The sequence below is a fragment of the Rattus norvegicus genome, chromosome 6 (genome assembly GCF_036323735.1).
Source record: "Rattus norvegicus strain BN/NHsdMcwi chromosome 6, GRCr8, whole genome shotgun sequence".
Lineage (NCBI taxonomy): Eukaryota > Metazoa > Chordata > Mammalia > Rodentia > Muridae > Rattus > Rattus norvegicus.
In genome coordinates this window covers 46,522,629-46,545,138 of record NC_086024.1, presented here as the reverse complement: position 1 = coordinate 46,545,138, position 22,510 = coordinate 46,522,629, and the positions used below count along the sequence as shown (strand labels likewise).

Genomic DNA, 22,510 nt, shown 5'->3' with positions numbered 1-22,510 from the left:
CCCTCCCAACAAGGAACAACCCTGGTTGCCTCGGGACCCTCTAACCAGTGGCGTAATAGGCAGCATAGCAGGCTTGTGCACTTACGGCCTGTGACTTCCTAGGCATGGGTGCTGGGGGCTGCAGGGCCATGGCGTTGGACAGAGGACCCGAAGCTTCTGTTCAGAGAGATCCACTGCGTTAGGGCCAAGACAAAGCAACTTTATAAGACGCCCCACCCCTGCCACATCCACTGTAACTGTAAGACAACTGTAAGAATCACCGGGTTATATCTGAAAACAGGACTCTCCACAAGTTTGGTCGTGTCAGGAGAAAAGGCCATGTACAAGGCAGAGGACTTCCCTCTTTTATACCTGACCTAGAAATCCACACCCCCTAACCCCAACTCCGCCCCATCCCACCCCTGCAGAAACAATCTGTTCCAAGTTAAATAATTACCAGGTCCTCTTGGCTGTCCTTTGTTGATCAGCGGGGTTGGCTTGTCAGTCCTATAAGGAAAGAAATACAGATTTATTGATCACTGAGGCCACCTACCTGCTCCAACCTTAAGAGGACCCCTCCTGCCTATCAGGCCATCAGTGCTTAAGCTTGTGCTTGTCCTGTCCCCATCACCTGTGCCTACTCCCCACTCTTGAAAAGGGAAAAGGCCCAGTGCCAAGTGCTAGGTCCTGATCCTAACACAGGGCAGAAAGAAGCTAGGCAACCATCACTGCCTCCCTTCATCTTTGCGCACTCCAGCCCCAGCTTTCATCATCATGTGAAAGGGAGGGGCTGAAGCTTAACCTCAGGCCTGCGTGGCTCTGCCAGCATCTGTGTAGGCACCACAAGTCCGTGCCTCCCACGCCTCTGAGCTCCGCACTGCCTGCCCTGGGAACCAATGCCGTGATCAAGAGGCTGAACGCAAGCCTGTTGAACTCTTGTTCCTATAGCCATGCAATAGAGAAACAAGTACTTCTCACAGCGGGCAGAGGGGGGCTCTACCCATTCAGACCTGCCACTGGTAGATATGCAGAGAGGTGGCTTTTTGTCTACAGGAAGTGAGACATTAGCTTTGTTCATTCTCTGAAGTGAAAAGGGACCAGGGTCTGTGAAGGGCTAAGAGGGAAGCTTTTCCCTCAGTTGTCTAGCTGGGTTGGTGGGACCTAGTGAGACAAACAACTTGGCAGGCAAGCCTTGGGAGGGGCTGAGGAAGCAGGGAGGCAGCCTGGAAAGGGATTCTTTCCACAGCAGGTCACTTCCTTCAGACACTTCCTCTGCAGCCCCAGTGGGTGCTGGTGTCTGCAGCCTCAGGATGAAAAGGAAAAGAACAAGTCTTGGTTGTATTCTTATTTTTTTTCCAAAGGGCTGAAAACCATAAAAGCCAAGGCTCCATTTGATTCCCACTGCCTCTAGGCGTGTATGCCCTAGCAGACGGTATTAAGTGGAGTAGCCAACTTCCTACTCTATGGTCATCTCAGAAATGAAGTACTCACATGAGATATTTAACAGAGAACCATAGTCCTCAAAGGCCAGGTAAAAGAGAATGCACCCAATGCCGGGGAGGAAGAGGGGTCACAAGTTCAAGACCAACCTAGGCTAGTACAAAAAAAAGTAAAAATCCAAATGATACATTTTTGTGAGTTAGTCTTTCTGGCAACTATTCAGTTCTGTCTGCTACCGAGGTGGGAAGGTACCATGGATGGTGTATCAGTACACAGAGTGTGCCATGCCAACGAAACTTCACTTGCAAGTGTGGTGGTTTGAATGAGAGTGGCCCCTCTAGGTTCATGTATTTGAATACTTGGTCCCCAGTTGGTGGAGCTGTTTAGGAAGGATCAGGAGGTGTGGCCTTTGGGAGGAGGTGTGTCACTGAAGGTGGGCTTTGAGGCTTCAAAAGTCCATCCTATTCCCAGTTCGTTCTCCCTCTGCCTTGTGCCAGTGGGTCAGGATGTAAGTTCCCAGCTACTGCTCCAGGGCCATGCCTACCTGCTGCCACACTCTCCACCCTGATGATCATGGCCTCTGACTATGGAACTGTGAGCCCCAGTAGACTGACTCCTTTTGTAAGTTGTCTTGGTCACAGTGTCTCTTCACAGCAAGAGAAGAGAAACTAAGACACTGGTACACAAATCTTGAGTCCCGGGAATTTCACACGCCATGAAAGAGTCTCATCTGAGAATTTTACCCACCACGTGTAAGTACACAACCCACTGACAGCTTGTGACTCATGGACATAAGCAGCGGCGGCAGCTTGCCTGTAGGCCTGCTCTTGCTGTCTCCTGCTCTAAAGGAACAAATATGAAATGACAGATTTATATCATGTTCAAAATAGTTGGCAGCAGGGTGGTGGTGGTGGTTCCTTTACAAAGAATATACACCATGTCTTCCTTTATATGGAAGCAACCTGGGTCCATTTGCACAAATCTGTCGTAGACAAGCCACACCCTAACATCATCTGTGTTGTCATCCCACGCCTCCCTTTTCAATTGGATTAAAACCAGTGAGACAGCACTGGATAGAAAACTCATCCACAGTTCTAGCTTGGCTTTTGTGAACCCTGGGGAAGTAGCCATGAGAGGACGCTGGGAGCTGGTGCTTGCTGGCTGGTGCCATGGTTCTCATCTGCCTGGAGAGTACCAGGAGTCCACTGTTTCTTGTCCAGAATTCTAAGACATGACCTGGCACCTTAAAAAGCAATATCTAGCAGCCAGAGAACCCAAGAATGTTACAAGAGGAAGAGGAAGGAAACAGACCGGGAGAGGCCCAGTCCGTGGCTGTCTAGCATAGGGGCTTGGGAAGCATACGTGTGACAGCATGACTCAGCAGTCGACCTTAAATCGCCATTTATGAATAGTACGGTGAGGATGTGTACTTCGGGCTCTAGAATGATGTCTTGGCAAAGTAGTACATACGATATTCTGATTTCAAAATGTCAGGCTGGGCCTGGAGCTGGCTGCTCAGTGAGGAGTGCATTCATAGAAGGTGTGGAACTCTGGGTTCCATCCGCAGTACCATACAGGAAGTAGGAAGTGGGAAGAGAGAGAGAGCAGTGAGGGAGGAGGGAGGAGGGAAGGAGGGGGAAGGGAAGAAGGAGGAATAGCATATTAAAAGTACACTTCCCAGGCAAAAGAATTAGAAATGAAAACTCAAACCAGTTGTACAAAGACCTGGAAAGGAATGAACTTTAGAAGCTGGAAACGTCAGGATGAATTATAACTGACCCAGGTGACCAAGCAGGGGACTCCTACACAAGTGTAGCAAAGCCCTGAGCCGTTCCAGGTATTTGGTAATCTCCCTGTCAGGCTATGGACCTCTGGAGGTGGGAGACAGGGCAGGCCATGCAATGAGCAAGAACATTCACCAAGAATAAACGACAACCAAACCCCCAGAGCTATGTCAGGAACTCACAAACCCCTGGACTCCCAGGGACCCTCCCCAGCATACTGAAGACAGCTTCCATTCCAGGGAGGAAACAGGGAAGGACATCTCCCCCCCCCCCCCCCAGGGACACTAGGGACATCTCAAAAGCACAGGGACTGAGTATGAGATTCATTTTAATATGACTCCCAGAATTCATACACCCTTTAGGCAGACACCATGAACCTGAGTTGTCCAGGGAGGGGGGAGTCACCCAGACAACCCCACTGCCTCAGAGAAACCTATTGTTAGGGTGTGGATAGGGAATGTTCCCCCAAAAGGTTCCCATGCTTAAATGTCGGCGGCCAGGTGATGTACTTTTGGGAAGTGAGTTCGTCCGTTGGAGGAGTCAAAATCTGGTAGCATTATCAAAAGGCAGCTGCAAGTAGGAGACAGGATCGCCAGGGTCATGCATCAAGGACCATTCTCCACTCTGCTTCCTGCTGCTGTGAGGTAAAGAGTTTTGCCCATGCCGCCACGATGTTCTTGGCTTTCCACAGGCCGACTGTAATGGAGCCAAATGGCCCACAGCAAGAACTGTGAACCAAGACAAACCTTTCTTCTTTCAGACGGTTCCTCTTGGCTATTTGTTACAGTAATGAAAGAACCAAGCATAGTCTGCTAGTAAGGTTAACTGTCTAACCGGAGGAAGGATGAGAGGGCGCAGGGGCACTTACAGGGAACGCCACAACTACACAGAGGCCAGCAAAGAGAGAGCCCACTTCTCTCCCAAATGATCCTGTCCTTATGAAATGAGAGAGGAAGCCCCCATAGAACAAAACCCAGATGGTATAAAAAGTTTGATTTACTATGAGAACCGAAATTTTAAGAAAAGTATAAAATGGAGAAAACTTCTCTGCATCCGTATTTTTAAAAGAGGCACAGAAACAACACAGGAACTGAAGAAGACGGTGGCAGAATTGCCAGTTAACAAGAAAACCTCACTCCCCTACAGTGTAGAGCCAAGCTGGGGACTGTGCTCCCAGCCCTGCCTCTAGGTGGCAGTGACACCAGGCTAGCTTTGGTGAACCATCTGAGAAGCTAGCATGTTGTCACCACCACCATCTTCAAAACTGACTTTGGCCCAAAGGATAATGAGGGAAGAGTCAGAAAGACACAGGGCCTTGGGGCTGGAGTTCAGTCGGGAACATGTACTGGATTTGACCTCTGGGATTGATGGGGCCGTCAGAACAGTTGTGTTATTTGATAAAAATCAGATGTCACATTAAAGGGAAGGCCAACCTGGTCTGACAGATAAGATGTGGGGATTATATTGAAAGAGAGAGGGAGCAGGGCTTAATGCATTCGAATAGAGAGGTTTGTCAGAGCCAGGCAGGGCAAAGGTCAGGCTGGGGGTAGGACTGAAGTGGTCTAGTGGCCAACCTGGGTGAAACAAGGAGTCAATGACACAGCAGGGATACCTGGCCTGGACAGGGGCTAGGGGCTGCATGATTAAGTGTGGGTACTGGAACTGGACTTGGTCCAAGCAGGGAAAGAATGCTTCAGCCTCTAGGACAGGCAGAGGCAGAACCAGGAGAGTGTTCACAGAAAGGGGCAACTGCATTACTGAGTACAGGAGCGGGGTTCTCACCAATGAGCAAGTGTGGGGGAACAGAATTAAAATGCACAGTCTGGCTGTCCTGTGTCCCACCAAAGCCCTCTCTAGGCATTAGGTCTTAGTGTCCGGTACCACCCATACGGTAACGCTGGCTAGTTCCCAGGGCCTGGCTGGTTTTGAGGGAACTGTCTTGGGTCCAGACCTCGTGTCTTGAGGAAGTCACACCACCTGAAGAGATCATATATATCCATGTGGGTGCTGCAGCCCAGATGAGGTGTTGCTAAGGCAGTAACAGCTACCAAATCCATGGAGTTGGGAGATCTCCATGACACCAGCCTCTACCACAATACTCCCACCCTGGGGGACTCAGCTGTGCCATCAGCAAGTCTGGTGACAGGACTTTTAAGCATGTGCACAGCTAAATGGGTGTGTCTCAAAACCTTAAGTGCTGGCACTGTCTGTACCCATGTGAGTGAGACTGGAGATGCTGCCATGAATTCCTGGGTTCCAACAGAGGAAGCTAGAGAATACAGAAAGAGATAAAGGTGCATTCTTATACATATATTCTGTAGCTCTGACTACATTACCGTCCACACGGACCTCAAATCTTAGTAGTGTAGCCACAAAAGCAAAGACCCTCAAACAAAATCCACTCTCTAGTATAAAAAAATATAGATTAAGAGATTTAGAGATTGAGGGTTGGGGGGCTTATGTGCTAAAGAGATGGCTCAAGGGTCCGGAGCACTGGTTACTCTCCCAGGTGACATGGGTTTGATTCTGAGCACCCATATGGTGGCTCACAACCATCTTCAACACCAATTTCAGGAATATGACACCCTCTTCTGGCCCCCTCAGGCACCAGATTTGTATGTAGTGCACACATATGCAAGCAGGCAAAACACAGGTCCCTTTGCAGTGTGCGCACAAAGGAGAAAGCCCTTGTCTATAGGAAACATCTAACAGACCCTGTGGAGGAACCATACAATCAAGATAATGTTTCTAGGGAGCAAAACACAAAAACAGCAGGAGCCTGGGTCTTGTGGACTTGACCCCAAAAATCCCAGTGTCAATATAAAAAAAAATCTAAGTCAATTATGCAGATTCAAGATCTAAGTTTGTGGGGGCTGGAGAGATGGCTCAGTGTTTAAGAGCACCGACTGCTCTTCCAGAGGTCATGAGTTCAATTCCCAGCAACCACATGGTGGCTCACAACCATCTGTAATGGGATCAGATGCCCTCTTCTGGTGTGTCTGAAGACAGCGGCAGTGTACTCATATATAATAAATAAATAAATCTTTAAAAAAAACACAAATAAATAAATAAATCTTTTAAAAAAAAAAGATCTAAGTTTGTGAGACAGTTAAAAACCTCCTCGTAGAATTAACATTAATACCCTGGACAGCTGATCAGTAAGTTACACACTTGGCCTCTAAGCCTAGCATGGTAGAAACACAGATTCCAGGGCTCACACAGAAATCCCAACAAATGAAGAAATAAGGACAACGCTATTGGAAGCCTTCTGAATGTAAGAGGCAGTGATGGCTGATGTGGCCAGGCATAAAGTGGCCAGACAGGGGCAATAGTTACCCAGAAGCTGGCTTCTTCTGAGGCAGGCGGCTGGGTGGCTGGGGTGGCAGGGGTGGGGGCTTGCTCTGTGAGGTCCCGGGTTGGGAGGACTTGCTTGGCTGGTTTATGGCTTCTAAAGTTCCTGATGTCTTAGCCACAGGAGGGGGTGGTGTGGTGGTCAGGGGATCTGTGTAGAGAAAAAGGGGGAGGGAAAGAGAGAGTGAGCCCCTAGGTTCCATACCTGGTCTCCTATTGGAAGTGTCTCCCTTTTCTAGCACTCTTCTGGGTATACCAATGGCTGCTTCTCAGCTTGTCTATTCTGGGAAACTATAAGGAGGGGCAGACCAGCAAGGGTAGTCTCAACTACCACTGAAAGTTTGCTATGGCCTGTGTGTGTTTAGCCAGAAACCCATGTAGGGGCCAGCCCTTGATTCTGTGCTGAGCTGCCCCCAAACCAGCCAAACAGGCAGAGTCTGAGGTTAGGTTTCATGCCTGGCATCTTTCCTGAGATACCCAGAATGCCTGGGCCAGGGCTCTTTTTGCATCAAGTGACCTACCCACCACCAGAGGGGCAGACTGTATTTCACTGGCCTGTAGTCGGGGAAGCTCTAAGGACAAACTGTGACAATTGGCTAGTAGGAGGCCAGTCTGCGTGGAGAAGTGCTGGTTTCTATTACTACCTGAATTTTACAGACAATAAGCTGAGGCACAGAAGCAAAGCATACTGACAAAGCGGGCAGAAGTGTTTAAAGACAACAACGGAGTGAGGTCAAGTGCCTGGGCCTTCCGTCACCCACCCATCTCTCAAACAGCACCAGGCCCTTGTCAGTGGCTTGCTTCAGGATGGGAACAGACGTATATAGAACATGTAATGGATATGGGGAGAAGGAAAAAAAAAAAAGGATCTATTTTATGGTCTCTCTCCCTTTGTTTCCTTTTCCACTTTAATGGAAAAGTCTAAGGTATATTAGCACAGCAGCACCATATTGAGAATCCTTTTAATATTTGACCTGAGTGTACTACAACTGGACCCTGCCCCAAATCCCTCCGCAGAGCTTCTGGGACATACTGTCCCTGCTGCTGCTGCTACTACTAGCATCTACCCTCTTGGCAGTTCTTGCAGAAGAGTTATAACTGCTTTCTGCATATAAGCCATAGGCACCACGGCCTAGGAAGGGCCCCCGTGTCTTGGAAGCAATCAACCCAGAGATGTAGGACTCCCTGCTCCTTAGGTCGAGATAAGGCAGGGAGCAGAGAAGGCTGGTCCACTGACCCGGTGAAAATGTTTGGCTCTGCAGCAGGAGAAAGGCCCTTTCTCCCAGCATTGGGAACTGCCAACCAGACATTGGCACTGGGAATATCGACACATTGCCAGGTCATGAGTGAAATGACCACTCCCAAACCACTACACAGCCAAAGAAACTCAAGTGTGGATGCTGTTAAAATACCTGGTGAGACAGAATAAAGAGTGAGCCATTTTAAGGGTAGCAAGGGAATGAATGGGGGGTTTAAGACAGAGGCTGCAAGGGTTGGGGCCGTGGGGGCAACATCTGGTACGTATCTGTGTGCAGCCCACAGTTGCCAATGATGCCCCTGTCTTCCAGATTCATAAGGCCCCCTGGCAAGAAAGGAAAAAGGAGGAAAAAAAAAACGTACTGGTAGATGTCACTCGAAGAGGGGGCAGCGGTGGGTGGACAGCTGGCAGATCTGACGAAGATCGCTGCCTGCTGATACCGTCCACACCTACAGAGTTTGTCTTCCACAGGGTGTTAGCTGAGGTGGCTGCCTGAACTAAACCCACACGCATACACACACATGCACACACACATACAGGCAAGCACATACAGGCACGCGCACACACACACACACAGAACAAAAACAGAAACAAAACACTTCGTTATTGATCCTCTCACTCATAAAAGGTCAACATGAGCCTTTTAGAACAGCAATAGAGCCCTGAGGTTTACTCTTTTCTCTAGTAGAGAGAGTGAGACCAAAAAAAAGTAATAATAAGTGCCCCAGGGAATGCTTGAAGGCGGTCTTTTCACTTTGATGAAATTTTAAAAACATTACAGTTTGAAGAAGGAAATAAATAGTCATAAATCTACTGAGCATTGCATTCAGGACCTAAGGACTATCTGCTCTTCTCTGCCCTTCTATCACCTCCCACTGTAGGCCTCAGAGACCCTGTTCTCAGCCAACGTGGGCAGGAGGAAGGGCGTGTCCCAAACACCATGGGTGGGGCTTTCCCCCAGCCTCCTGTAACATAGCCACCAGCGCAGATGATCCCAGTTGTTTCAGGTGACCCCCACAGTGGCCTAGTCACCATCTTTCTCACCGTGCACCATCTACTCAGATATACAGGGTTGTCCCTGTTCCTAAGGGGAGGGCTGGGCCTGGCGTGAGGAGACACACCCTCCCAGGCCAGCCCTAAGGTTGGGAAAGAGTTTCAAACTTGCCCCATGGTGGGTAAGTTTGTATCTCAGTGTGGGACATGGGGTGAGGACTCCATCTTCACACCAAGTGTAGACTCAGGGTAGGGGAGATGCAGGACAGGGGTGAGATTTACTTCTCGTGAAAACAAAAACACACAGAGCTAAAGATATTCTGGCAAAAAGTGGGAAAAGCAATCCCTCGGATTCTGGGATTGCAGGAAATCAAGATGAGGAGCTGACCAATCCTTCCCGACCACCCAGTGGAGTGAATGAGGTCCTTGTCATAGAGCCAGTGCAAGCTTCTCCTGGGAATGAAGATACCCAGTCTCTGAGACACTGGGCCTTTCAGAATCAATACACCTCTGTAGGATGAAGAGCGGTGAGATGCCCATAAGGCCCTGCACTGCCCAGGTCAGCCTGTAGGAGGTGACAGGGAGCCCAGGAGGAATGAATGATCCCTGGGATGTGGTGCTGTGGGTATGCGAGGGTGGGGTGGGGGAGGTGGAAGATACAGGGCCTGCTCTCTATGCTTTTGCTCTTCAGTGGTTCCCCTAACTCTTTGGGCCTCCCTGAGTGCAGGACAGTGACGTGTGTGGTCTGTCCAGTTGGTCTTCTAGCTGCTCAATACCCAGGACCATCCCGTATCCCCCCAGCCCCTTCCTAGCTGTTGCAAAAGACAGTTTACAGTGCCTTTCTGCATAGCAGCCACAGCCCATGGACAGCAAGCAGAAGCTGCTGTTCTTCCCTGGGGAAGCCTCTCCCTCCTTGACATCGAAGGCCCTGAAGACTACCACCTGAGGTTGGCAGGTCTGGGCGAGCCAGGATGCCCACTTGCTGGCCACTTTGTGAAGCACAGTGACTGACTGGTCATCACTATAGGACAAACTGTTCATGTTTCCGTATTTGTAAAAGCAACTAAGCAAACAAACCAAAAAAAGTCACCTGTCCAGTGGACCTGCTATGTAGAGATGGGGTAGTTTTGTGTCACTTTTCATACTGAAGACATCAGGAGGGCCTACACATTTGTGTTTTACAGTTAGGTTGAGCACTGTTCCCCAAATGACTACCTTTTACTCCTTCACTTTCAAAGGTATTCTAGAGAGACACTAAGTCATCACAGTGCTCTAAGCTAGCCCTGAGAAAGAAGAAAGGGAATAATCAGGACACCGGGAGGGGAGCGTGTGGAGAAAGCATAGGGCGGGAAGGCAGCAGAGGACACCCTAGCTGGCCAGCAGGCCCGCCCATTGCCACTGCTTGGGGCAGCCCAGCAATACCCCATGCACACCTCTGCCCAAGTAAGAACCCTGGTAGTATCTCGACCAGTTTAGCATGCTAAAAATAATGGAATTCCTTAAGGAAGCAAGCAGAAAATAGCTACAGAATTAACAGCCATATATGTAACTTCTCAAAGCCCAAGCCCATATGCGTTTGCAGGGGACTCAAAATCGTATACCTTTGCCAACATTCCGAGGTGGGAGTGGGGGTGCGCTGGTGGTGCTGGGGGGTACTGACTGGGATGAGGGTGGGCTGCCACTCAGGATGGCTCCATAGGTCTCATTCTGCAAGATGCTGGGCCCGAAGCCCCTCTGCTTGTCCTTGGTGAGGTTTGCAGTATCTCTGGCCAAAGACACAGCATTGGGCTGAAACTGGCTGGACCCCAGCTGGTAGAAGCTGACAGGCCGGTCCTCCCGTCGGTTGGGACTAGGCTGCAGAGGAAAGGCAGGGAAAGAGCGTGAGACGGAGCTGTGGATTTCTCTGAGTCAGTTCAACTCAACGGTGAGCACTCATCCATGTGTGGTGACCTACGCTGCTGCATTTGAACTGCAAGGTTTTAAAGTTCACTCTTCTTGTGTCTTGTAATTAAAACACAGACGTGCGTGCACACACACGCACACGCACCTCTCCTCAGAGCCATGGCTTACTAATTACAGGTCTTAATTCTGAAGAACTTCCAGGAGCAGCCATTGCATCTTACGAACCAGCCTAGCTCTGTGCTGTCCTTGAGGTCTCCCTTTCCAAACACATTGTGACAGGACAGTCCCAGCCAGAGAGCGGTAATCGACCTCCACCAGCACGTGCTTAATTCAGTGCAGAACAACAAGTCCTTTCCACATTACTCTGAGCCACTGAGCTGTTGAGATCCCAATAAATCAGGGGTCAGTAAACCGCTCTGGGATATCACTTGCTTAAAAAGAAAATAACGTGTTCTTTGTGTATGTGTATAAGTACATACGTGTATAAGTACATATGAGGAGGCCAGAGGAAACCACGGGGCTCAGTACTCTCTTTCCACCATAGAGTCCTAGGGACCAGACTCAGGTCTCTGTGACTGACAAAGACCTTACTGCTTTTATAAATAAAGATTTATTGAGACTCGACCTTCTCCCATTGTGTACATATCTGTACTACAGAGAAATACTAAGTATAGATATTAATGGCTCCTTTTCCGTCACCAATAGCCCAACAGCCTTCAGAAATCCTCTTTTCCACTTGTATCTATTAGTCATCTGTTTAATACTTCATATTAGAATCCTAAAGTATTATTAAAAAAACATTAAAACAATAAACGTGTTCATATGCTGTGGTGGGAGCTGAGAAGGGTCACGGCCAAGGGTTAGGTGTCTGGAGGGAGGCTGCCTGAACTTGGCTCTGCGTCTACAGACTTGCACGAAGGTGGCATCCTTCTGAGGTACCCCAAGTTATGCCTGGCAGTGTGCGTGATAAGGGGACTGGACCAGGGCTAGAGTCCTATGCTCATTCCAAAGTTGTGTGAAAACAGCTGTCAGCCTCTCTTGAGGCTTTTGAAGTCCCCATCCAATAAAAGGAGTTGGAGTCAATGAACCCCCAAAGGCTGTGGAGTGGTTCCCACTTGGTGGTTTCTAAGGTCACTCAAATAAACATGACCAGCCACATAGTAAACACTGTCACCTGCCAACATGGACTGGGCGAGGAGAGAAACAGGAACGGACCGGAACCCGCCCAGATCAGTGAACACACAAGACAGCAGGCCAGACCCCAGCCTGCTCTGCAACTGTGGCAACGTGGCACAGACCTGTAGCTTCTCGTCCACATCATCGTCGCTCTCATCCAGGTCCTCGTGCAGCAGCCGCCATTCGTACTCGACGTGAACGTGGGAGTTAAACCTCCCTGACAAGGCCTGAATGAGCTAGGAAGGAGGACAGGCAGTTAGTGCTCCTGTCCCCAGGCCTGAATGAGCTAGGAAGGAGGACAGGCAGTTAGTGCTCCTGTCCCCAGGCCTGAATGAGCTAGGAAGGAGGACAGGCAGTTAGTGCTCCTGTCCCCAGTACTCCCAAGGAGACTCCACTTTGCTCCAGGACAGCTCATTTAAATCCCTGGGTCTCTATGGAGGTCCCTGTACCTGATTCACAGGATAACCCAGACCCTCAGAGCTCCCTGTCAGTGACTTTTGGTAAACTGTGCAGTGTGTCACACAGGTGGGGGATTTGGGGACCTAAAAGGTGATGGCCAGGGCACAGGTATTAGCACTGCATGGGAGTGCACTGGACTGCAGAAGGAACGTGTTTGCTGCTAAGTCAGCCTTCACATATTAAGAGAACTGAGCCCTGCAGAAAATGATGCCCCTTTCTTAAATTCTCTCACAGAAAGTAGCTGGCTAATTCTCCTCCAGCTATGCAGGAGGTCTGTCAATCTATTATCTGTGCTTAGTGTTAAGGGTTTAATTTTCCCAAGGGCCAGACAGTGTGTAACTGTAGGTAAGTTGCTTGACTTTTCTTTCTTTTTTTTTTTAAAGATTTATTGATTATATATAAGTATACTGTAGCTGTCTTCAGATGCATCCGAAGAGGGCATCTGATCCTATTACAGATGGTTGTGAGCCACCGTGTAATTGCTGGGAATTGAACTCAGGACCTCTGGAAGAGCAGTCAGTGCTCTTAACCGCTGAGCCATCTCTCCAGCCTGTCACTGACTTTTCTGTACCTATTTCCTCGTCTATAAAATGGGAAGTAAAGATGAAGCAAGGTGATGGGTAGGGTCTGAGGTGAGCACCTGTTACTCATCCTCTAGTTGTGCAGGGCTAAGAGTTCTGTAGGTTGGGTGCTTACCGTGTGCACCTACTTTGCAAAATTCAATAATCCTTACAATAACCTTGCAAAGGAGTGTAACTAACTCAATGTCACAAGTGAGGAAAACAGCCTGGGGTTGCATTCTCTAAGCTGCAAGGAGGCACAGCCCATGGCAAACTGAGGACTGATGACCCTGCTGCCCCTTCTGCCAGCCACAGCACCTCTTCTTCCAGAATGGAAGAGAAACACACACTGACCTGCGTGTTCTGGGCTTAAGGATAAAGGTAGGAACCGCAGCTGGACATGGTGGGAAGAAGAGAGCTAGGTGCTCATGGGTACCAGATAGCGTGGAGGCCCCACCTTTATTCTAGCTACCCAAGGAGCCCAGGGCTACCAGCATGCTGAATAATCACGTGCTGAGTCACAAGTGCAACCGCAAGAGGGTAGCAAAGAATCCCCAGAGTGTTCCTCCAGGCTAGCCAGTACTTAGCATGGCCCAGGATGTGTGTGTTCTGTGCCCTGTGGTTGCTGTCCAGGGAGACTGGCTCTACCCCATTCCCCCACTCCATCATACCCCATCTACTCATGGTGGATGCTCACCAGTTCCTCACAGTGTTCATGCTTGAGCCGCTTGGCAATGTCCAACGGGGTCTCTCCTGACTCATTGGCTGAAAGTCAAAGTGGGAAAACAAAGCAAAACTTGGCCTTACCTTTTGCTTATAAAACATCCCTAAAGACTCCCATGTTAAAGGCTTGATCTGCCAGCTGGTGGCGCTATTGAGAGGTGACGGGATCCTGAACTTTTCCATAAGTGCTTCTCAGTCTTTTGTGTTTTATCTTTTGAGAACTCTACTTAGTTCTGTAGCGCTTTTTTTTCTCTCTCTCTCTTTTCTTTCCTTTTGAGACAGGGTGTGGCAGTTTGAATAGGAGTGGCCTCTACTCTGGATTCAAGTATTCGTTTGAAGGCTTGGCCCACAGGGAATGGCATTATTAGGAGGTATGGCCTTGTTGGAGTGGGTGTGGCCTTGTTGGAGTAGGTGTGGCCTTGTTGGAGTAGGTGTGGCCTTGTTGGGGTGGGTGTGGCCTTGTTGGAGTAGGTGTGGCCTTGTTGGAGTAGGTGTGGCCTTGTTGGGGTGGGTGTGGCCTTGTTGGAGTAGGTGTGGCCTTGTTGGGTGGGTGTGGCCTTGTTGGAGTGGGTGTGGCCTTGTTGGAGTGGGTGTGGCCTTGTTGGAGTGGGTGTGGCCTTGTTGGAGTGGGTGTGGCCTTGTTGGAGGAAGTGTGTCGTGTTGGGGGCAGGCTTTGAGGTCTCCTATGCTTATACTATGCCCAGTGTGACACAGTCTCCTACTTCCTGCGGATCAAGGTGTAGAACTCTCAGCTCCTTCTCCAGCACCGTGTCTGCCTATGGGCCACCATGCCCCCCGCCATGACGGTAATGGATTAAAGCTCTGAAACTGTAAGCCAGCTCCAGTTTAAATGCTCTCTTTTATAAGAGATGCTGTGGTCATGGTGTCTCTTCACAGCAATAAAACTCTAAGTAAAATAGACACACCCTATTAAACTAAGCAGGAGTCACGGAATGTAGTCAGGTTAACCTGGGCAGGGATGGCTGTCATTTAGTTATACAGAATACAGCAGAGTGAAGAAGCTATGATTTTAAAAGAAAGGATTGAGCTACCTAAAGAAATGTCAAGGCAGACAACCATTATCCTAAGTTAGCGTTATCAACAGAGCAAGAACTACACATTGAGTGCCCCCGCCCCCATACTAGCTTTGTAGTCCAGACATCTATCTTCCCTGTGAGTCTCTATCAACAATGTTTGGGGGTTTTGTTTTTTTTTTTTTGTTACTTTTCTTTCTTCCTTCCTTTCTTTCTTTCTTTCTTTCTTCCCCTCCTCCTCCCCCTCCTCCTCCTCCCCCCTCCCCCTCCCCCTCCTCCTCCCCCTCCTTCCCCTCCTCCTCCCCCTCCTCCTCCTCCTCCCCCTCCTCCCCCTCCTCCTCCCCCTCCCCCTCCCCCTCCCCCTCCTCCTCCTTCTTTAGAATTCAGACAGGGCACTGCTATAGTTCTGGTTTGCAGAGACTAAGCCTCAAACCCTAGTGATCCCCTGCTTCACACTTGATCAGTTTTATAACTGTGTCTTTTCAGCAATGCGTGTCTTTTTTCTTCTTCTACTTTTTGCTTTGTTCAGTAGTTCTTCAACTACGTCCCCAGGACCCACCCACACCTGGCTGGCTCAGGGCTTGGCAGTAAAGGACCCACGAACGAGGGAGGGTTAGGATCTGTTGCAGGCACTTCAAGAGGGGGCCAGTAACCAGCACCTCCTCGAAGAAAGGCTTGTCTGATCTTGGGAGGTGAGCCAAAATTGCTCACAACTGATCTAGATTGACCCAGCTGCAAGGGCTAGCCTCATTGTTCCTGAGGCCTGCAGGTTAGGCCACAGGCTAACAGACAGCAGGCAGAGCCTTTCGATACCCAGGACAGGCCACTCTGCAGGACAGGTAGGGAGAGGCACTCTTTAGAGTGTGGGAAATGCTCCTACAACAGAAGTGCAGAGCTGCGGAAAGGAGGCAGAGGGGGGCCAGCAGAGCCCGAGCACCTAGTGCAACCCGCGTGGCTTACCGATCTCAATGGAGGCCTTTCCCCGCAGGAGGAGCTTGAGGCACTCAGCATTGTCGGTCAGGCAGCAGTAGTGCAGGGCTGTGCTGCCCTTACCTGTCTGTTTGTCCAGGTTCCCACTGCTCGGAACACGGACAGAAAAAGACAAATCAAAGTTGTAAGCCAGAGGACTGAGAACTGCCCTGCAGACTGTGGAAAGACACGTGAGTTAGCAGCAGACAATTTACCTCACTTATCCCCGCGGTGAGCGGGCACCAGACTAGCTAGCATGAAAGTAGCCAGGGAGGAGTCTGACTGAGAGACTGCAAGGAAGACAGGGAAGGCCAATGGTGGCTGTGCTGCTGCTGAGTTTGGGTCAGAGCAGTGATTTGTAACCCTTTGGTGGTCAAATGACCCTTTCACAGGGGTCGCCTGATACCACTAGAAAACTCACATATATTTACAATTCATAACGGTAGAGAAATTACAGTTAGGAAGTAGCAACAAATATCATTTATGGTTGGGCGTCACCACAACATGAGGAACTGTATTAAAGGGTCACAACACGAGGAAGGTTGAGAACCACTAGGCTAGAGAGGATGCCCTGGAGCAATCTTAGTGCCTCTGTCCTCTTCTCTCTTGCCCTGTGGTACCAAGAGCACCAGATCCACCATTCAGTCTATACAACCACCCCTGCCTGTCACCCTGGAGAACAAGCAAGCTTTCCATTTTCTTTTCAAAATTATTTTATTTTATATGTATAGATGTTTACACATACATACATACATACACACACACACACACATACACACACACACACACACACACACACACACACACACATATGGGTTTCATGTACATGCCTGGTACCAATGAAAACCAGAAGAAGGCACTGTATTCCCTAAGAACTGGAGGAATATCTGGTTACAAGCCACCACGTGGGTAATGAGAACTGAAGCCAGGTCCTCCGGAAGAGCACCCAGTGCTCTTTTTTTTTTTTTTTTCTTTTCTTTTTTTCGGAGCTAGGGCCTTGCGCTTGCTAAGCAAGCGCTCTACCACTGAGCTAAATCCCCAACCCTGCACCCAGTGCTCTTAACCGCTGAACCATCTCTCCAGCCCCCTTCGTTTTGTTTCCTCCAGGGAAGGGAATGCTTCTATTCAGTTTGGTGTCCCAAGGCTCCTGCAACCCTGCTGGCCCTAGGACAGCCCCCTGAAAGTGGGTGAAGGGGAGACACTTCTGAAGGCTTTCACATGATCTTCTACCATTAAACAAGACTAGATTACCCAAAACCAAAGGTGCATATGTTCACCATACAGGATAAAGGCAATTATTCTCCAAACTCGCACCACCACCAATGAAGGACAGGGGCTCTGTATCCATATGCAGACAAATGGGAACAGACATTCCCTTGGCCTGGTACCCACTGGTCCCAGCGGAAGGACAGCAGCTGCCTCAGTGTAAGGAGAGCCACCTTTGCTTCCCTGGCTTTGTGCAGTGCCGAGGTTCGAACTCTTAAGCCCAAGCACGCGAAGCAAGCGCTTACCACTGAGCTACCTCAAACCACTTCCTAACCTGATGTGCCATCCTCTATCGCTACCTACCTTCTATCTTAGGAGAAGACAAATCAGGCTCCTGCACTGGGAGGGTTTGTGTGGAGGCAAATACAAACCAGCTACTTATCAAAGGCCCATGGACTCAGCATTCCACGTCAAGCCCTGGGCTGGGCTCAGAGGAGAGAGTTTAATTGACTCAACCCTGAGTTCTGGGCTTCACAGGTTGTAGGGCTGACTGTCCTGCAGGTCTCTCCTACTTACCAGTTTCTTTACTCCATTTTCCGGAAATGACAGGGAAGGGCAGAGGCCACAAATACAAACCATCCATCCCGTTGCTGTCACACCAGGACTTCTCATGGCACTTGCAGAGTTTAACCAGCATCCTCTGCTCCAACACAGTCAACCCCAGCCATGATCACAGAGTCAACAGTACAGACTGAAGGGACTTAGCATGTGGCTTGCAGTCGCCAGGAGGGGTGTGCAAATGGACGCAGCACACACAGAACAACTCAGAAGACTGTTTCTAGTCAATGATTATAAGTGGCCTCTCAACCCAGAGGGAACAGCCCTCACTGAGTTCTGATTTACAATTCCTGGCTTAGGACCCGGGCCAGTACATCTCAATCCCCTCCTATCTCTCTGCTATTGATATGCTGTGTAGGGACTGATATGGGAAAGACCCACCCACAGGACAAACCAGAGAAATGTTCATGTCACAGACTTTGGCCCTGACACCATGAGGTCTTCCCCAGGGCTGGGAATTGAGCAGCCATGGTTCCCTGGAGTCTCTCCTAGCCTCCAGGTCCTGCAGGTATCATGAAGGCCTTCTGTTCTCATACTCCGGGTCTTTTCTAAGAAATTCCTATAATTCATATTTAAGCCTGAGATATGAGCATCTTGTCAACACAGCCCAAGTAGTGGAGACAGGGTCTGGTTCCCTTCTTGGAAGCCCAAGCGAACTGGAACGAAGGTCTCTGTTTATTTTTGAGACACCCACCTGTTCTGGACGAGGAAGTCTACAATGTGAAGGGAAGTCCGGTCCACAGATCTGACTGCAAGATGGAGGGCTGTCTCATCTGGCTCCTGAAATTCAAACCAAGACATTTGGAATTCCAGTGGCACCCACCAACTCCTGGACCACCAAGGTGAAATAGCATATATCTCTTCCACAAGCCTTTCTACCTCTCCGCAAAATATTTATCTATGACCCAGAGGGCTCACTTTTCAATCTCCACAAGCAAAAGGCGTATGTGGTGCTTTGAGTGAGAATGGCCTCCATGGGCTCGTGTGTTTGAATACTTGGTCCCCAGTTAGTGGGACAATCTGGAAAGCATGAGATGGTGTGGCTTTGGTGGAGGAGGTGTGTTACTCGGGGTGGGCTTTGAGGTTTAAAAGATTTATGACCTTTCCAGTCCAGTCTGTCTGTGTGCCTGTCTGTCTGTCCGTCTCTGCCTTATGGATGTGTCTTAAATGTGAGCTCTCAGACAGACAGACAGCCAGTCAGTCTGTCTCTGTCTCTGTCTCTATCTCTGGCTTATGGATGTGAACTTCAGCCACTCCCCAGCACCAGGCCTGCCTGCCTGCTGCCATGCTCCCCACCATGATGGTCATGAACTCTAACCCACTGAAACACAAATCCCCAAATAAACACATTCTTCGACAAGCAGTCTGGGTCATGGTGCCTCATCACAGAAATAGAAAAGTAACTAAGACAACATAACTGTCCTATCCCTCCCTACTCACAGGAAGTGAGACACGCTGGGGGTTTCAAGTCCAAGCCATTTCGATTGTGTCCCCATCCCTACATCACCACCGGCTGAGTGGGTCAAAAAGTAGAGGGAAAGCAAACAGTCAAAACGCAGACGGCGGGGTTGGGGATTTAGCTCAGTGGTAGAGCGCTTGCCTAGCAAGTGCAAGGCCCTGGGTTCGGTCCTCAGCTCAAAAAAAAAAAAAAAAAAACGCAGACGGCATGAACAGGGCGGCTGCCTTGTTCTTCACTTGTCCTGCCTGCTCAGTCCTCTGTCAGTAGTGCACATTCTGCTCTAGACACGGGGCTGCAGATTTCTCCTGAGAGAGAATGGAAGTGACACTGGCTAATACTTAGGAATAGCCTGTGTTACCAGGAGAAAATGGTGTTACCTTGCAATGTTCCCGATCAAGGGATCTAGCTCAGCCTAGAACTCTGGATCCAAACACGATAGCCTACCTACTATCTGTACTGGCTGGTTTTGCATGTCAACTTGAAACGAGCTGGAGTCATCACAGAGAAAAGAGCCTCCCTTGAGGAAATGCCTCCATGAGATCCAGCTGTAAGGCATTTTCTCAATTAGTGATCAAGTGGGGAGGGCCCAGACCATTGTGGTGCCATCCCTGGGCTGCTGGGCCTAGGTTCTATAAGAGAGCAAACTGAGCAAGCCAGTAAGCAGCATCTCTCCATGGCCTCTGCAACTGCTCCTACCTCCAGGTTCCTGCCCTGTGTGAGTTCCTGTCTGTTTTAGGGTTTTACTGACAACAGTTGGGGCTGGCTTACAGGTCCAGAGGTTCAGTTCAGTATCATCATGGTGGGAGCATGGCAGCATCCAGGCAGGCATGGTGCAGGAGGAGCTGAGAGTTCTACATCTTCATCTGAAGGCTGCTAGTGGAAGACTGACTTCCAGGCAGCTAGGGTGAGGGTCTTAAGCCCATGCCCACAGTGTCATTCCTACTCCAACAAGGCCACACCTCCTAATAGTACCACTCCATGGGTCAAGCATATACAAACCATCACACTGTCCTGACCTCCTTTGGTGATGAACAGCAATGTGGAAGTGTAAGCTGAATAAACCCTTTCTTTCCTCCCTAACTTGCTTCTTGGTAATGATGTTTTATGTAGGAATACAAATCCTGTCTAAAACACACCCCACCATACAGGATGATGAACCCCATCCTGAGACCAGGAGGTTCTTTGGACCTAGACTATGTGCCCATGGGAACTCCATCGGGAAGGCCAGGAGACTAGACAGCGCCTTAGGTATCGACAGTAAAACAGATAAGATTCCAAGACCAACATGTGGAGGCTGGAGGAGGTGCTCTACCCATCCCTTTGGGGGGACACTCAAGAGTATGAACTACAAGATGGTCCTCAGCATGGCCTCAGAGACGGTCTGGGACCAGCTTCCCACACGAATGAGACGCTAAACCTGTTAATGGTAGGGACAGTCTTCTCAGGGTTTTAGGCATCTGAAGATGTATCCCTTCCACCTCAGAAGGCTTCCCTTTAACATCTGGCATTACACTTTTGGCTTAAGATGAAACCAGGGCTAAAGAGACAGCTCAGTAGTTAAGAAACTTGCTGCTCTTATAGAGACTCATGTTCGGTTCCCAGCATCCATACTGGGAGGTTCACCACCACCTGTAACTCCAGCTCTAAGGGATCTGACACCCTCTTTTGGCCTCTGAGGATGCCCCACATCCACATGGTACATATATACACTCGGGTACATACACACAAAATTAAATCAATCTTTTTTTTTTTTTTAAGAAAGAACAAACCCAAAATACAAAAGTTCAGTTTGAAAGTAGTCAGTCTAGGTGGGATGGTGTTCAAGAATAATCTCAGTATCCAGGAAGCTGAGGCAGGAGGATTGCCAGCAAAATGAGAGTCTTTCAGAAAAAAAAGGGGGGTGGGGTGGGGTGGGGGAAGGGAGTGGGAGTGGGTCCTGTTGTATAGCAGTGGTTGTAGTTAATCATGCGTTTGAATCATACATCCAAGACTGCTGAGTAGATCTGAAATGTGTCTATGACAAAAGATCAGTATACGAGGTGATCTACACTGTGGTCATTCCAGTGTCACTATATAGCAAAATGCTGTGCCATACAACATAATAGCGTTGCATGTGATCAGGTCAGGCATCCTGAATGCATGTCAGAAATCCAAAAATGTGACACAACCTTAAACTTTTTGACAAGCGGAAAATTCCACACCCGAGCTCTGATGACAGCTAACAGTTAAAATGGTGGCACGCTGATGATACTGTACAAGATCGCTTCTACGTCCACGGCCTACGGGTGACACAAGCCAACTGTGCCCCATCTCTAAGCTCTAACAATGTATCAAGTATTTCAACACCTAAAAAAGCACCCCAAATTAAAACATGTGTGGTCCAAGCAGTTATGATGATGTATGCTCCACCCAAACGTGCCACCCTTTTCTCCCCAAGGGAGTGATAGGTGTACTCACTGCACACCTCCCTTGTCCTGCCCCGCATTTCCCATCCTTTGCAGCCCTTCTTACATGACCGTTGGCCAGTGGGATTTTCTCCGTCAGGTCCACACCATCAGCATAAGCTTGGAGTAACCCGAAAATATCTCTGGTCTTGACGGCCTCGCAAAGGCTGTGGAGCTTCGCCGCTGTGTCCGCATGCTTTCTCCGTGCGTATCTCCTCTCCATGTACTTGGCTGTGATGTAGTCCTTCCTTGCAATCCTGAAACCAGACATAACGGATGGGTCAAACACTGAGGGCCTCCATCCACCCATCCAGTCCATCATCCACAACCCTGCCCAGGCCTCTTGGGGCCCTGTGGGTGCCTTCCTTAAGCAAAGGCATGTCTAGCTACCAGTATCAGAGGTGCCAAAGCTCACCAGCAGTCCTGGGCCTCACCCAGTTATAAAGACAGAGGCCAGATGTGTGGCTTTTTTACATTCTCTCAGCTGCCTGCTGCTGTCTCCTTCCATAGCCCTGAGGGCTCCCTCAGCATCTGCAGTCCCCACACCTAACCTGTGTATTTGCCTGGCTTGCTCACATCCCTCTATCCGCATGCTCAAATCTTTCTCTGCTGTTATCCGCATTCCTCCTGCTGGTCCCCAGCTCCCTCTTCAGACAGGCTGGCCACCCTGACTGCTCTCTGTTCTGGCTCTCCCTGGTATTCTGTCTGCCTTCCTACTGACCTGATAGTCACATCTGCATCCTGTCCTTTGTAGTCCTCATGGGTGCCTTAAAAGGTGCACACACACCAGTGGCAGGGAATCAGAGGAAACTAAGTGACAAAGGTGTCAAACCCTCAAATCGAGGGGTCCCAGGCGACAGACACTGGGGTTCGGGAGTGTGTGGGTCTACTCGGCATTTTGAAACACAGTACTGATATCCCCTCCTTCCTAGGAAAAAATGGACGGGGGGGTGGCTCTCTATCATCCCGCTGGTGTCTGCAGATGGCATTTCTCTAACCTGGGGCCTGCAACAGGGCACCGTGAGATGCAGACAGCCACTCTCCCAGAAGCAGGCATCAAGAGGCAAGAGAGCTAACCAAGCCAAGAGCCACTGCCCACATGGCCTCTCATCTCCAGGGAGATAGGAACCAGAGAGAGAAAACACCCAGGCCCAC

General features: G+C 49.5%; 1 protein-coding gene across 7 annotated transcripts in view; it reads right to left on the bottom strand.

The window, feature by feature from the left end:
* The window catches only part of Asap2 (ArfGAP with SH3 domain, ankyrin repeat and PH domain 2), a 163,065-nt gene that overhangs the window by 4,531 nt on the left and 136,024 nt on the right, over positions 1-22,510 (bottom strand). For 3 of the 7 annotated variants that reach the window (XM_063262069.1, XM_039113144.2, XM_063262072.1), the window contains 10 exons: positions 21,423-21,612; positions 18,147-18,232; positions 15,620-15,735; positions 13,600-13,667; positions 12,006-12,119; positions 10,407-10,659; positions 8,175-8,309; positions 6,540-6,705; positions 437-486; positions 86-156 (listed from right to left, as the gene is read on the bottom strand). In XM_063262069.1, coding sequence (XP_063118139.1) covers positions 86-156; positions 437-486; positions 6,540-6,705; positions 8,175-8,309; positions 10,407-10,659; positions 12,006-12,119; positions 13,600-13,667; positions 15,620-15,735; positions 18,147-18,232; positions 21,423-21,612 — 1,249 coding nt within the window. 7 annotated transcript variants of the gene reach the window in all.